The sequence below is a fragment of the Mesoplodon densirostris genome, chromosome 8 (assembly GCF_025265405.1).
Source record: "Mesoplodon densirostris isolate mMesDen1 chromosome 8, mMesDen1 primary haplotype, whole genome shotgun sequence".
Classification (NCBI taxonomy): Eukaryota; Metazoa; Chordata; class Mammalia; order Artiodactyla; family Ziphiidae; genus Mesoplodon; species Mesoplodon densirostris.
The window spans coordinates 28989147-29005077 of record NC_082668.1 but is presented as its reverse complement, the minus strand read 5'-3'; the positions used below and the strand labels follow the sequence as shown (position 1 = coordinate 29005077).

The 15931-nt window shown below is 41.5% G+C and overlaps 1 protein-coding gene across 1 annotated transcript; it reads right to left on the bottom strand.

Annotated features, from left to right (window-relative positions):
* Nucleotides 1-3258: 3258 nt before the first annotated feature.
* C8H2orf80 (chromosome 8 C2orf80 homolog) lies at nucleotides 3259-15726 on the bottom strand. Its single transcript, XM_060107335.1, has 7 exons — nucleotides 15686-15726; nucleotides 13628-13709; nucleotides 11507-11589; nucleotides 10096-10183; nucleotides 9635-9706; nucleotides 3635-3722; nucleotides 3259-3344 (listed from the first exon to the last, which is right to left on the bottom strand). The coding sequence occupies exons 1-7, from the start codon at nucleotides 15724-15726 to the stop codon at nucleotides 3259-3261; spliced, it is 540 nt and encodes a 179-aa protein (XP_059963318.1).
* Between the last annotated feature and the right edge of the window lie 205 nt (nucleotides 15727-15931).

The following is a 15931-nucleotide window of genomic DNA, read 5'->3' as shown; positions in this document are numbered from 1 at the left end:
ATATGGCATTGCTCATACCTATTTTGACAAATAAATGAGCTACTAATACCAATACAGTACAAAAGAAATCTTGAAAACTGTTTTCCAGAATACCTGGATTTTTAAAAAATAATTTATCTTTTTCCCTTATTAAAGAAATTCAGTGACTGGAATCGAAATTTCTGAATAAGGCATTGATACCTTGCAGTTAAAAGAAGAACTAAATAGACATTTCTCCAAAGAAGACATCATACAGATGGCCAAGAGGCACATGAAAAAATGCTCAATATCACTAATTATTAGAGAAATGCAAATCAAAACTACAATGAGGTATCACCTCACACCAGTCAGAATGGCCATCATCAAAAAATCTACAAACAATAAATGCTGGAGAGGGTGCAAAGAAAAGGGAACCCTCTTGCACTGTTGATAGGAATGTAAATTGATACAGCCACTATGGAGAACAGTATGGAGGTTCCTTATAGAATTACCAAATAACCCAGCAATCCCACTACTGGGCATATACCCGGAGAAAACCATAATTCAAAAAGACACATGCACCCCATTGTTCATTGAAGCACTATTTACAATAGCCAGGTCATGGAAGCAACCTAAGTGTCCGTAGACTGATGAATGGTTAAAGAAGATGTGGTACATATATACAATGGCATATTACTCAGCCATAAAAAGGAATGAAATTGGGTCATTTGTAGAGATGTGGATGGACCTAGAGACTGTCATACAGAGTGAAGTAAGTCAGAAAGAGAAAGACAAATATAGTATATTAACGCATATATGTGGAATCTAGAAAAATGGTACAGATGAACCTGTTTGCAAGGCAGAAATAGAGACACAGACATAGAGAACAAACGTATGGACACCAAGCGGGGAAAGGAGGTGTGGGATGAATTGGGAGATTGGGATTGACATATACATACTAATATGTATATAATAGATAATTAATGAGAAACTGCTGTGTAGCACGGGGAACTCTAGTGCTCTTTGGTGACCTAAATGGGAAGGAAATCCAAAAAAGAGGGGATATATGTATACATATGGCTGATTCACTTTGCTGTACAATAGAAACTAACACAACCTTGTAAAACAACTATACCCCAATAAAAATTTTAAAAAAAGAAAAAGAAAAACTACTTTAGTAAGTACATTACCCCAGGGTTGGAAGAGATGCCTAAAGTGCACAAATAATAAAGCATGAAAAACCCTCATGAATGTGGTTTCTGCTGTTTGATTGTCAAGAAGGGGCCTTATGAGAGGGATTCATGTCAGGATCTGATCCTATTGCAAAATGGGCACTTATTCTTTTGACACTCCTGGGCTTACAAGCATCTAGTAGCCTATAGAAATGGTTGGTCCCTAAAACAAGCCTCTCAGGCAGTATGGGTAGGGCACAGTGGTTTGAAAGCAGTCACCTAAGGACCATTCACTTACTGCCAATTCACTAATCAGTAATAATTACTGAATATTACTGCCTGTAAAGCACTTTATATACATGTAGGAAATAATAAGGAAATAAAAGATCTGCTTCCATCAAGAAGCCAACAGTCTTCAATGGTTATGCAAAAAAACATACAAGGAATGAAATTATACATTCAAAATAACATACCAATGAGTAATCTTGAGAGCCAGATTTTCAGTACATAGGTGCATAGATGAGCCTCAGGGGGCTATGAACCCCTGTCTCAGAGATCTATTTTTTCATGATTAAGTTTAAAGTCTAGATTATCAGTGTATGTGTGTATGTGTGTGCATGTATGCATATGTTATTTCTGGAGTTATTACTGTTTTTTGATTTTCTGTTGTCTGTTTTACTTTCTAAAGCTTGCTATCCCCAAACTGACATCTTAAAAATTAACATCATCTTACTCAAAAAGATCTTAAGTAACAAAGATATAGTCCTAGAAAAGCTGTACCTTCAAATCTCATTATAACAAAGGCCTTTAAAAGAAAACTCAATATCATAAATATTTCCTAATAGCGTGATTTTTGTTACTAGAGTAACACGTATTAAAGCCCAAAGATTTCAGGCAGTTCTTAAAGCATTTGCTATGATAAGGTTACATTTCTAATCAGTCAATAGTTTGCCTCAGAAAATCTGAATAAACCCTGAGCCCTGTGTGACCCAGTCTATTCAGAGATTCACATTTTAAAAATGCATAGTATAGCAACCAAACTACATAAAAAGGAATTTCAGTTTTCACTTGTGTTTCTTGAAGTGAACCCAATTCATAACCCAGTGATTCTGTTTTCAAAATTTCCCCTTCCCTTTCCTACCTTACAACCCTCCAGATGACCCAGAGTCTCTCATTCAACAAAACCCTAAAACATCCCAGCCAGCCAGTCTGTACCACTTTTCTGATTCTTTCCCTGCTCAGCTTTGGTCTCTCTGACTTTTAAAATTTCCTTTTCACTTTGCACAGAACGCAGAGCTGGAACGGCAAAGAACCCTCCTTTCTTTCTCCTTACTTTCCAGCCCTGTCCATCTCTGACCGTTCTCTGAATTCTGAAGCATAAACGTCCAAGGAATTAGATGGGCAGGGCAGAAGCAGCAGAGATGCAAAGCAGGCAAAGATAAAATTTTCATTAGTGAGAAAGGGACCAAGAATAGGAACATTTGACACGGATGTTAATACAAATCCTCTCCTCAACACACTTATTGGAATCAACAGAATAATAGCTGATTAACTGTGGATAGTATTTCTCAAATGCTAAAAAGATAATAATGGTCAATATTTATTTAGGATTTACTCTGTTTTAATCTCTCTTTTTTGTTGTTGTTCTAATCTCTTAACATGCATAATATCAGTTAATCATTTCAACGACCTTAAGAGGTAAGTACCATTATTCCCATTTTGCAGAGGAGGAGAGATTAAGCAACTTGCCCAAAGTCATACAGCTGGGGCTTTAGTTTCTTTTTTCTTTCTTTTTTTTTTTTTTTTGCGGTACACAGGCCTCTCACTGTTGTGGCCTCTCCCGTTGCGGAGCACAGGCTCTGGACGCGCAGGCTCAGCGGCCATGGCTCACGGGGCCCAGCCGCTCCATGGCATGTGGGATCCTCCCGGACCGGGGCAGGAACCCACGTCTCCTGCATCAGCAGGCAGACTCTCAACCACTGTGCCACCAGAGAATCTAACTCCCAAAGGCTAGACTTTTAGCCACAATATAAGTAAAGTACTCCCCAAACACCTGGTATCAGTTTGGTTCAGTTTGCATTTTTAGACCTACTTTGTTCTTTGGCTGTGTGTCCACAGATAAATTATTTTATGGTTTCCATTCTGTGACATTTGCTTCCTTTGTAGAGCTGCTGGTGGTATTTTGATTCGTTGCTCCCCTTCTTAACTTGACACCTAGAGACACATGTAGTCATCATGTCTGTATAAAAACATTTTTAAAAATGAGTCCACCTCAGTTTTAGATCCTTCCCTTCTAGGGTGCTTTGCTTCCATCACCAAAATTTCTGAGAAATGACTTCCCTGATTTCAATGATGGAGGGAAATCAAGTCATAAATGCTCCTGATTGTTTTAAATTCTACCAGACAGAAAGATGTTATTACCATAACAACTTTGACCTTACTTTGTAAGTACATCTCCTAGTTTTACTTAAATTTTTCTAAGCAATGGAAGTAAACAGGCTTACTCTGTTTGCGGGCATATTCTGCTGCTTTGGGTGCTGTTAACATGGCAAAAGGGTGCAAGGAGAGGTGGAAGGGTGGAGCTCTGGGAACCTGAAAAAAAAAACAGTTCTACTTTTAAAAGCTGCACCCACTTCGTACTGTCAACAGCTGCTGGTTATAGCACTTGTTTCGGGGCTTGGCCTGTTTCCCCAACCCATCGTCCTGACGCGTTACTAGCAGTTGAGGATCATGTTTCATGGGTCATGCACTTTCCCACACTGTCTTTTGTTGCTGTTCTTTGCCTAGAATGTTCTTTCATACAATGATGCTCTTCACATGGTTCCCTTTACCTGGAATAGCTTTTTCCTCCTCTTCTGCCTAGAGGCTCCTACTTTTCCTTTAAGATGTGGCTCATACATCACCTTTTCTGAGAAACTGACCCCGATGTCTCCCCATCTCCCCTCTCGGGCGCTGGCACCCCCCCCATCCCATCCTAAGGCCAAATTATTGACTCACTCCTCTGTGAACTCAAAACATGTCGTCACATAGAACACCCCCAGTGTGCAATAGTTATAACCCGCTGTCTGCTGCATTGCACCGGAAACTTCCTCAAGGTTAGGACTGTCTCTTCAACCTTTCATTCATTCAACAAGTTTCCAGTGAGCACTACTGTGGGTCAGGCCCTGTTTTAGGAGCTGCTGTTGGTAACAAGGAGCTGCTGTTGGTAACAAGGTTCCTGCCTTTCCAGGGCTGAGTGAGGAGAAAAAACCAATAAACTATTAGGCAATCAGGGTACCCACACATCGTGATAAGTTTAATCAACTAAACCAGAGAACGTGCTAGCAAGTTACTGGGTAACCGCCACCTCACACAGAAAGGACAGAAAATTTGGATTAAACAATAAATGAAGTCGTGCTGTCTTTATAGACAGGACAGCTTATAGGCACCTCAGCAGGGCACGTCTAGATTTGACCTCAGCCTTTTATTCAAATGGCAAAGATACTTATTGAGAGTTTGTGTCATATCCAGCATTGTAAAGAATTAAACATAAGCTTGAATGATGGCTTCTGACCTCAAGAAGCACGTAATCTAATCTATTCAGCAAGATGACCCTAAAACACAGAAAGTAATTACAAGGAGGCTTTGTATCTGTGTGGAGCAAGGGTGGCTATGATAACAGCCCTGCAGGGTGATACATGCCACGTGTAAGAAAGAGAACCAGTTCTTATGGCATCCCTGATGCATTTTTGACACTTAGAAAACTCAAGACAGGCTTTTGCAGGGAATTCCCTGGTGGTCCAGTGGCTAGGACTTGGCACTTTCGCTGCTGTGGCCTGGGTTCCAGGGAACTAAGATCCCGCAAGCCGTGTGGCATGGCCAAAAAAAAGACAGGCTTTCCCCTGTCCACTGGAGAAGAGAGAAGCCGAGGATTTTAAAGTCACTTCCAGCTCACATATTCTATGACTCCTGATAATCTGATGATTCATGCAAGCTGTTAATATAGCTTCCTGCGTGGTTTACAAGAAAAATTATTTTTCAAGTAGGATGACATTGAAATCCTAAACCTAGAGTTAATCATATGCTCTTTTTTCACTTCAAAGTTACTGATATCTTCAGTGTACCACACAGCTAGCAAGTGACACAGCTGGGACTAGACACCAGTCTGTTTGCCTCTGAAGAGCTTGCTTTGGGCTCTGGATGTAAGTCTGGATAGAGTGAAATGATGGATGGTCAGACACTAGGGTGTGGAAAGAAGAGATTCTGATGTTCTCTAGTTACCTGCCTTTGTCTCTGTTACACCAGTTTTCACCCTCTCTGCCCCCCTTTCCTTTTCCCCTGTTTCTCTGTCAAAGGGGAGCTGAAGAATATTTTTATTGTTTGCTTTATTTGTTGAAGGAAGACTTATGCTCCTTTTACTTCAGTTTAAAATTGAGTAGGACCTCTTATATTTATCTGAAGCTAACTGCAAATAACCCTCACTTGTGTGAAGGTCTTAGTTAAATTTTTTTTCCCTATGGGTCCATGTTCCTCAGCAGAAAAATGGCTCCCTGTCAGCCAAAACCAGTTCCCTTATCGGGAGTAGGACGCGAAGCTTAACAGAATTGAACAATTCTGAGTCCAGGAGGCCTTTCTGTCACTAGGTGGCAGCAAATAGTCCTGAAGAAAGCCATCAAGCCCACACACAGTACCCATGTGGTACCAAAGTGGCCAATTCCAGCGGCCCGAAATTCTACATAATCTGATTAGTATTCAACAGCGCTTTAAGCTCTTGAGTGGGAAGGATTTTAGCTGTTGTTTAGGAGACATTTTATCCGAAGGAATCAAAAGTGATTCATATACATGCAGCGGTTAGAGAGGAACCTTTGTCAATAACTTTTTTTTTTTTTGAACAACCACACCTCCTAGTTAAAACCATTTTTATGAAGTTATGTTAAATCCCAAAGGACTGTTTTAAAATAGATCTTACAATTTAATCTTTGAAATGCTCCGTTTCCATTAAGAGGTCCTGCTAATTCTTTAAGATGTGGAGGGGGTGCCTGAGTACAGCCGACGTGTAGCCACAAGAGAAAGGCCTGAGCTGGCATCCTTGAGTCAGTGAGGAGCTTGTGAGGTCCACAGGGGTAGATGATCCTCAGATGCTTATGTCTGTATCTCACATCATCTCATACCCTTTGTGAGAATTTTTTATCTAAAATAGGCAAGGTTTATAATGTATTAATAATACAATGGATGCTTGATGAGCTATTTCATTTTTGAATATTTAGAGAAGTGGTTCTTAACTAGCTGTGATTTTGTCTCTTAGTGGACATTTGGCAACGTTGAAAGACATTTTTAGTTGTCACATCAAGGGGCAGGAGTGGGAAGCTATTGGCATCTAATGGGCAGAGGCCAGGGATGCTGCTAAACATCCCACAATGCACTGGACAGCCCCGACTCCACCCCCTACACACACAACAAAGAATGATCTGACCCAAAATGTTAAGAAACCCTGATTTAGAGGAATATAGAGGAAATCAGATACACCCCCTTCCCCCTGGGTACCAGAACCTTAACCATAGCTATTATTTTGAGGTTACCATGTGCCAACCACTAAGGACTTTACTGATATAACTCACCTCATTTCCCACAGAAACCCCATCTTCTGGTCCCTGTTTTTACAAATGAAATCAAGGCCGATAGAGTTTAGAAGACTTGCCCAGGATTAATCTGCTGATAGCTGGTAGAGCTGGGGTTCGAACCCAGGCTACCTGGCTCTAGGATTCTCATGCTTAACCCTTACACAAATGGCCTTTCATGTACAGGACACTCATATTCTGTAGCAATAAACAAACTGAGGTCTTTGAAGGAAAGCCCCTGAAACCCAGTCCCCCTAAAACCAAGTTCCTCTGCTGAGTTATGATTAACCCCTCTATCCAAAACATTATTCCGTTTCTTGTCCAACACCTGTTCCCCTCAAGATTGAGGAGTATCAAAGAAAAGCGGGGACTGAAACCAAGCAGGACCCTGTGGAGCCCTCCTGGACACCACAGCCTTTCCATGTCCCCCATTTTTTGTTTGTAGAAAAAAAGCATCAGACATTCCCTGAGTTCCAAAGGGCAGATTCAAACAGTTACCAGTTAGGGGAGTGACTGAATGCAGAGAAAGAACAGTAGTGCAGAGATGGGGGCTGGTCCTGGTTCCTCTTCAGGGGATGTGCATGGCAATCTGATACGTATCTCTCAGTTCTTCTATGGGAACTAAGGCTCCCACCCAGGTGGAGGAGGTCATTTCAGGCTGAGTACAAGCACACGGACCCCAGACTGGTTGGAACCAGAAGGCTGATGATTGAGATTCCCAGAACACCACCCAGTTACCTCGTGACCAACCAATCAGAGGAGGGTTACATACTCTGCAGCCCTCCCCCCAAATTTTGCCTATAAAAACGTCTTCCCTGAGACCCACCAGGGAGTTCGGGTCTTTTGAGCCGAAGCTGCCCCGTTCTCCTTGCTCAGCCCGGCAATAAACTTTGCTCTGCGCCAAACTTAGACGTTTCCGTCATTTGGTCTCACTGCGCAGCAGCCACGTGAACTTGAGTTCGACAACACCCCCTCTCTGAGGGTACGATTTATTTCCCTGCAGAACTGGTCATTATGTAGTCTACCTGTACACCTGGACTTTTTGTTATTGGTAACTGATTGTGAAGACAGAGACTGTGAAGAACAGAGAAGGTGCTGAATAAAGGTTCTTTAATGAATGAATGAAAGGCCGGATGGATGGATAGAGACTGGCCAGCCCGCTCTAAACAGTGCGGCTTCCTGTTCTGGCCCCTTTAATGAACCTGGCTCATCTGAGCTACTCTGACACCCATGTTTGCAAACCTTCTTGATGGATAACCCAGCTAAGACCGGAGGGGTTCACAGTGCCATTCCCTCCAGGATGTGATTTTCTGTATTTGCTCTCTGGCCACTTGAGCTGAGACCAACCAACCAGAGGTGCCTATGACCTGCTCTAGACCTGTCCCAGACACAGAAGATGAAGGGGGAGAAAACACAATGTCTGAAGCAGTGGAGCTTGGGCTCAGATATTTATATGTATGTGTTGGCAGGGAGGGTTTGAGGAAAGGGGAGAAGAGGGAAGCCTGGAAGGGAGAAAGCTGCAGAAGAAACGAACAGGAATGAAGCAGCATGGTTTGCTTGTCTCTGAAAGAACACAAAAGAGCTGGGCTTTCTTCAAAAGCCAAGAACAGCTTGGATCTCTGAGGAGCACTGAGTCTGGTGTGGCTTATACCTCAGCCAAGGTAGAATGTCAGCTCCAAGATATGAGATTCATGAGAAAGTCATCTTTTCTGAGTCACCCACCCTTGTATCCCTGCACCTACAACTATATTGAATGAATGAGTGAGTGAATGAATGAATGGATAGAGTTGAAACCAGAGTGATTAGAGAGGAGGTGCTGATTTCCTCTGTAATCAAGGGAACTTGAGTCTCAGGACCAGGCCATCTTACATACGGATCAAGGTGAGAGGGCCATTGGATTCAGTTACAACACTTCTGAGGAAATGCTTGTCTCCTAAGCTGGCCCTGGTGGACTTTTTACTTTATAGGACCCCACTGTCTGCAGTATGGCCTGCAGGTAAGAGAACAAAGGATGCAGGCATTCCTGTGGCCGTAGCCCTGCCCCTGACCTCGCCTCCCTTCCAAATCCTGGTGGGGAGCATTGAAAGCTGCTGTGTGAGTAGAAGTCCTCATGTGAGGCTGTGGGTTCTCCCTGCTTCCCTCCCTGACTCCCTCCCACTACACATCCCTGCCAACCCCACCCCATCTGCCCTTTCTTCTTTCCTTTTCTAGAAGTGTCTAAAGGGATCAGTAGTTCACCTCTAAATAGAAGCCCATATTTTAAATGTTTACTAAAGGTTCATACATTCACAAACAGCAAAACCTGAACTGACTGTAAAGACCATTCAGAATACTCCAGTTTTGTTTTTGTTTTTTTAAGATGAGTATATGGAAGCCCAAAGAGGGAAAGGGACCCAGTCAGAACTCACCCTGGGTCTCTGGACTCCCAGATCGTTAGTGCTTCTATTAGACTGACTTCCAAGCAGTCTTGTGGGCAGGAGAAATGTGGCAGCAGTAAGCTAGATAATTTCTCATGAGAATGAATGTTGCAGGTCTTGTCCTCGTGCTAGAAGCTATAGTACATCATACAAGAGGAGCGCTTGGACTTACCAGATCCACATCATGAAAGGTGTAAGTGAGAAATTCTGTTAATCAGAGACAGAGGCAGAATCTAGACTCTGAGCCTGGTGCTCTATTGGCTGCCTCTATTTGGCCTTCCATAAAATGCATTTGGTATTATGAATATAGTCCTCTACATAAGGAAAGCATCTTACATTTATTATCCAAGCAAGATATGGCTACATCTGGTTTTATCCATCATGATATAAAACTGTTATTTCATGCCTGGAAATGCAACATTATGAATTCATAAAATAAAGAAATTCTCTCTAAAAATCCCTTATATTGATAGTCTCAGGTCGTCCCTACCTTGGTAGCACAAGAATTGGTAGAAGAATCAGCCCCATAAATTTTAAAGACTTCCTCAATTGGGATACTGTTCTGTTAAACAACAATGACAATAACAAAAATGAATTATCATACCATGGTTTTTCTTTTATTACAAAACAAAGATATTATAGCTCCCATATGTCCAGTACCATGCCTGGAGACCATGGGCACCAAATAAATGTCTTCTAAACAAATGGATAAATCAGAGTATCCTAATACCAATGATCTATGTGTTATTTTTTTCCCCTTAACTAAATGTTTTCACGATACAATATAGAAGTCAGTCTTTTTATTAATCTTTAAAAATAAAAATTTAATATTAGTAAATTCTACATATTTAGAAACATTGTTTGAAAAAGTAAAATAAATATTCATTAATATGAAAATGCACATCGTAGATACAAAATCTCCATGCATGCAAATAATGTTCTTTTCCTTACCATTAAGATTCCAGCATAAGACGATAAAATCATTGCTTCTCGTTCTCTGTGGTTTGGATATATGGGTCTACCCCGAAATGGCATTTTCCTAAGGGGGAATATGAATAAATAAGAATGGTGGGTTTATTCTTATTTTGTTTGACACCTGCTAAGGTTATGACAATAATCATAAGTAATAAGTAATTACCAATGGCTGTGTGCTATGCTATTCACAAAATTGATATGATTAATCCATCATCAGTAAAGTGTACACTTTGAATTTTGAATCTTCCAACAGTGGTGATAAATTTGCCCTCATCTATCCACATTTCCGCAGCTATCAAATCCTGGTGGACTGGCCACTATGGTGGAAAATTGTGGTTTCACCAACCTATATTCTTTCCCCTTCTTGGGGCAGTTTGCTTGGGGGTAACTGCCTTAACCCCCTGTAAGCCTGTAAGCTTCCAGGGAAGCTGATGACACCCCTAGATTCCAAGGATGGAAAACACACTGTGGCCTAAATTAGCTAGCAACCCCAGATAAGTCAGAGCGAACAGAGCCATTGAGACACAATTCTGTGATTTTTAAAAAGTCCATTCTCCCCTGGCCTGAATGTTGTGATAAAGTGGACTGAAACTAGGAATAGCGTCCATCCAGAGGAAGTAGCCAAGAGGTAGATCCTGATGACCTGGTTTGAGTTTTGAATTAAGCCATGCCTAATGAGGACCTAGCTGTGGACTTTCCAGATACAGAGGCAATAAATCTCTCCTCCCTCTCTCTTTTTAAAAACTTATTTACTTTTTTGCTTAAGTCCGTTTAAACCGGATTTTCTGCTTATTACAACTAAATGCTGATACAACCATTCAGCACCAGGTGTGTGTTCTAAAGTCACAGAGCGGAAAAAACAGCTGGCCTCCAGAACAAGTGATTCAATCCTGGCCTCATTAGTTTCGTGTTCTTCCTAACTGAATGGGTCTGCTCGGCACACATGGGAGAAGATGCCAATAATCCCAGCAAGGATTCAAACTGTGGTGATTCAAGCCGCTCAGCTCAGGTGCACATCTGGTTAAATGCTTAAGAAGTTGTGTTTAATAGTTCTTAGGAAAAGATTGCAGCCTTACCCACAGAACTGATAATTTTTTTTAAAAAAAAGTCAAGGCACGTACACAATAAAGCACAGTTTTATTTCTAAGGCAGAACATTCTATGCAAGAAAGATCTGCATTGGACAGAAACAAACTCACAGAGATGCAAAATATGTAAGCATGTATATGACTTCCTCGAATCGACAACTGTGAGGGTTTCTTCAGGTTTCTAGTTGGAGGGGGATATGTACCCCATAGTATTTTCAAATCTGAGTGCCTTGTGGTGAATTTCCTCCGTCATACTCACAGTTAAAAAAAAAAAAAAAGAAAAAAAACTATTCAACTTACACTCTCTCCCACTCCAGCCAAGTTAAATCTTCTGAGTGATCCAGCCACTGCAGAGCAACATTGATGGCCAAGTCATAGTGTGCCTGGAAGCAGGAAGCACAGACAGCAAAGAAACGGGCTGAGACATTGGCCGAGGCACATGCTAGGCACAATGACAATGGCACTGCTATGCCTATTCTACTTATTTGTCATGTCCACAAAGGTGAGGATCACCAGCTGTGTCCAGTAACCTGATGCTCAGGCAGAAATAACTAGTGTTCTTCAGGCATTACATTTACCTCACACTAGAGCAGTGTGTGTGTGTGTGTGTGTGTGTGCGCATGCGCGTGCACGTGCGAGCCAGAAATGAAAAGATAGATTCATGGAATACTAAACTGGGAGTCAGGGAATCTGGATTCAAAGCTAGGTATTGCCAACAACTCATGGTACTATATCCTTGGGTGAGCAATTGCTGTTCTCTTGGCTACAGTTTCCTTGAATTTTAAAATAGAAAAAGGGGAAGATAGAGGAAGAGGGACACAGAGAACAATTTCTAATTCTGTGGAACATCAGAACTGAGTGCCCAGGGTCACAGGGGAGGTGGTGTGTCCATCTGAGGAGTTGGGGGAATCCCGGGAGGCTTCAGAGAGGAGGCGTCAGTGGAGCTGGGGCTTGGGGGATGAGGAGAATGTCTACAGGTGGAGAAGGACCTCCCAGGAGGAGGGTCCAGCGGAAGCAGAGAACTGGAGGTAGACCAAGTGACTTTCTAAGAGTCTTATATGCGGTAAAAAGCTGAGGACCAATGCCATGTTCATTCCTATCCTCCCCACTACCTTTTCCTGATAACTTCTAAGCATCTTTGCCATTTGTCTATCAAAACATTCCTTTTCTCCTCCCCACTACCTTTTCCTGATAATTTCTAAGCATCTTTGCCATTTGTCTATCAAAACATTCCTTTTCTCCTCCCCAACCCCAGCCCCAGTAAAAGGAAGGTCAGTCTTGTTTCTGTGTTTGTAGATGGGTTCCAAGGTTCTATGTAACTCTAACATTGTGTAAACAATGTAATTATAACAATGTAATTATTTCTTTCAGGGACTGAACCAAAGTGAAAAGGAAGGAAGGGAGGGAGGAAAGAAAGAAAGAAAGAAAGAAAGGAAGGAAGAAAGAAAGAAAGAAAGAAAGAAAGAAAGAAAGAAAGAAAGAAAGAAAGAAGGAAGGAAGGAAGGAAGGAAGGAAAGAAAGAAGGAAAGAAAGGAGGAAGGAAGGAAGGAATGAAGGAAGGAAGGAAGGAAGGACCGTGCTCATTTGTTGAAACCTAATACAAAGATTGATGCCTGGACCAGCAGCACTGGCATCACCTGTTTGCTCATTAGAAATGCAAATTTCCAGCCCCACCCCTGAACCCCTTAACCAAAACGGTCTCGTAATAAGACCTCATTAAAGTTTGAGAAGCACTTATCCGATTGATTTAATTTCTTCATTTAATACGTGCACAGAGAAGTGGTTTAGAACACCAAGCCTTAACTGCTCATTCAGCTCCAGAGAAATCAGACAGGGAAGGGGAGGGGGCGGGGAGGGACAGGTGATTTCTTCTTCCTCATTAGTGCAAGAATAGTAAATGGGTAGCATAAAAAAGCTGAGGGTTTACTAATCTCTTTTGGATTAGATCTTTACATAGCTTCCTTAATTTATGTGAAGTGAACTTTGATTACATAGGATGAATCTGAGTTTCAACATGTATAATATAATAAAAAAGGATTTTAGGATTATTCAATTATTTGGTTTTCTCCATAAATGGTAAAAAATTGTATTTGAGAACTACACGATAGTTAATCTCGTCAACAAGCTTTTAACATCATGTCTGTCACATTTAATCTTGTACTCGTTTTGCTTTTAAATCTTTTCTCTCCTAATAGAAAATAAAGAGCAAAAGTCTCATTACTTTAATTTTCTCATTCTTCTTGCTTTCAGTTTAATGAGTTGAAGAGACCACATGGACAATCCTAGGTTGAGAAGATGAGGAAGAGGACATTCTGGGTGGATCAAGATTAGCCTTGCTTATGATAGATATTAGATCCTTGTTCTGTTCCCATAATACACATAAGACACAAATGTGACTCGTGGCAGCATGCCTTTCTTTACCATATCATCTAGAAAGGTGAGTTGCCTTCTTCCTTTTGGGTCAAATTCATTTTCCCGAAGTCTGATGCCAATATAATCTCCCCTTAAAAGCAAGAGAGCAGGATTGAACCAGCGGGAAAGACATGGGAGCACGGTCTGCAGAAGAACATTCCTTCCCCATCCCTCCCTCCTCCACCAAATACAGGCAAAGTCACCGATGGCTCTGGTAGCTGAGTTAATATTCATTTTGATTTAAACGGCCATTCGGCAACCCTGCAGGTTTAAAGTGTCTAACCATCATGAACAAATCACATTTATCGTAAAATTAAACTCACATAGAACCGAATTTCTAGGAAAGCAGGCAGTATGATAAATCCCCAAAGGCAGAACAGATTTTACAAAACCGAAAGGATTGAGACCCACTGTTTAAAATAAAGATTCCCTTGCTGCCCTTGCTAAATTCAGGCAGGATGTCCAAAGTTGATAACTTCCAGATATATGATATTCCACACAGATGTGTTCTTTTGCCTGAAGGCTTTTTTCCCATTAGAAAGCAAATACTGTTAGGAGGAGTTATGTGTAAAAACATATTAGTGATTCCACTTTAGTGTATCCTTACCAGATCCTTTCCTAATGGACTTTAAATAAGGGGAGGGTAGAATAAAGGCCCTGGGAGGTGAATAGAAAGGAGGACTACCCTGGGAAAGGCAAGAAGAGGGAATGGATATAGGAAAAAAGACTCTGGGGTCTCCAAGGTCGATCTCACAATGTTACATAAGGACAGTTCTGTTGGTCAAGGTCTTTGCCAAACACTTTGGACAAGTTCCTATGCTGGGGATAAATTTGCTTTGGGGTTCTAAAAGCCCTTCTTCTGAGTCATCAATCTATTCTAGATTGATAAAAATTCTTGAAATTTTGCTTTGTAATTCCAAGACACTTTATTTAAAGTAGCCTAAATAGATTCTTTGGGTAAAATTAAACTATATATACATAAAAAATTATATTTATATCAGTTTTGAAATTCCAGTTCTTTGGATGAGATATGTAGAGGAACTGGTATTCTTAATCATGGTTTGTTTTTTATTATGTTGACCTCCAAACACATACATGTAAACATGTGTGAATTCATACATAGTTTATTGCAGCATTTCTTTTTATTTTTTGTGCTACGTGGGCCTCTCACTGCTGTGGTCTCTCCCGTTGCGGAGCACAGGCTCTGGACGCACAGGCTCAGCAGCCATGGCTCACGGGCCCAGCTGCTCTGCAGCATGTGGGATCTTCCTGGACCGGGGCACGAACCCGTGTCCCCTGCATCGGCAGGCGGACTCTCAACCACTGCGCCACCAGGGAAGCCCCTATTGCAGCATTTCTTAAAGAACTTGTTAAAAGATAATTATCTTAGTAGGCAGAGAAAGGACATTTAATGGAGACTATGATAAGATCTCTAATAAAAGGGTATTATTGTTGTGCCTATAATCATGAAATAGAACATAATAACCTTTTTCTCCTCTTTTTATATGGTCTGTGATTTTCACCAACCTCTTAACAAAATACCAAGTCAAAGAAAAGCTACCACAGGAGGAAAAAAATTTCCATTGGAAAACTTAATGTTTTCTTTATGTGTTTAAAACAAAGTTCGGAGTGCAGAAGATGGAGATAAATTATTTAATCAATAAGCCTGACAATAGAAGAAGCAGAGTCTGCAATTTAAATGCTGGGCCCTTGGGTACATTTTTCCAGAAATCTATACCTTTTACCAGTCGGGCCCTTTCAAAGGCATACGCTGCCCAGCACAGGCTGGGACTGTGGGCTCAGATCTTAGACTCTAGAATGGGGATGCCTCGGATGTGCACGTTGCTGGCAGAAACATCCTCCCAAGAGATTCAGCATCCTGCTTTGCACCACATGTGAGGCCTCTTGGGCAGGAGACAGAGGCCAGATCATCCGGCTTTCTCCTATAGCCCAGGAACAGATTCTTCTTTAGGTTTTTACCCCACTGCCAATATCCAGACCATCTGTGACATAAACCCCACCAAATGCTCAGTGCAGTAAATGTAAGTTATTCTCAATCAGACTTACAGGAGTTTTTTCATTTCCTTCTTTAGTAGCCTTCTTTCCATGATTAAAGGCTTATCCAGATGAGCAGGTATCTGCAGCTACACTGCACCTGTTTTCCTTTGGAAAGACCCAGCTTCTCTGAACCTAGAAGCTACAGCAGCAAATCAGAGAGAATTTGAGTTAGGGATGCTATCACTCCTAATACCAGTCATGGAGTCCTAGGCTCTGGAAGGGATCCGAGAGTGTGCAGGCCTCCTATCCAGCAGG

Excerpts from the sequence above, each read along its gene's own strand:
- C8H2orf80 (XM_060107335.1), bottom strand. The coding sequence starts at position 15,726 with ATGGAAAGAAGGCTACTAAAGAAGGAAATGAAAAAACTCCT. Across the intron at positions 10,184-11,506 it reads TGGCTGGAGTGGGAGAGAGT|GAAAATGCCATTTCGGGGTA; the intron begins GTAAGTTGAATA and ends ATTCCCCCTTAG. Across the intron at positions 3,345-3,634 it reads AGAATATGCCCGCAAACAGA|GTGTCAAGTTAAGAAGGGGA; the intron begins GTAAGCCTGTTT and ends ATGTGTCTCTAG.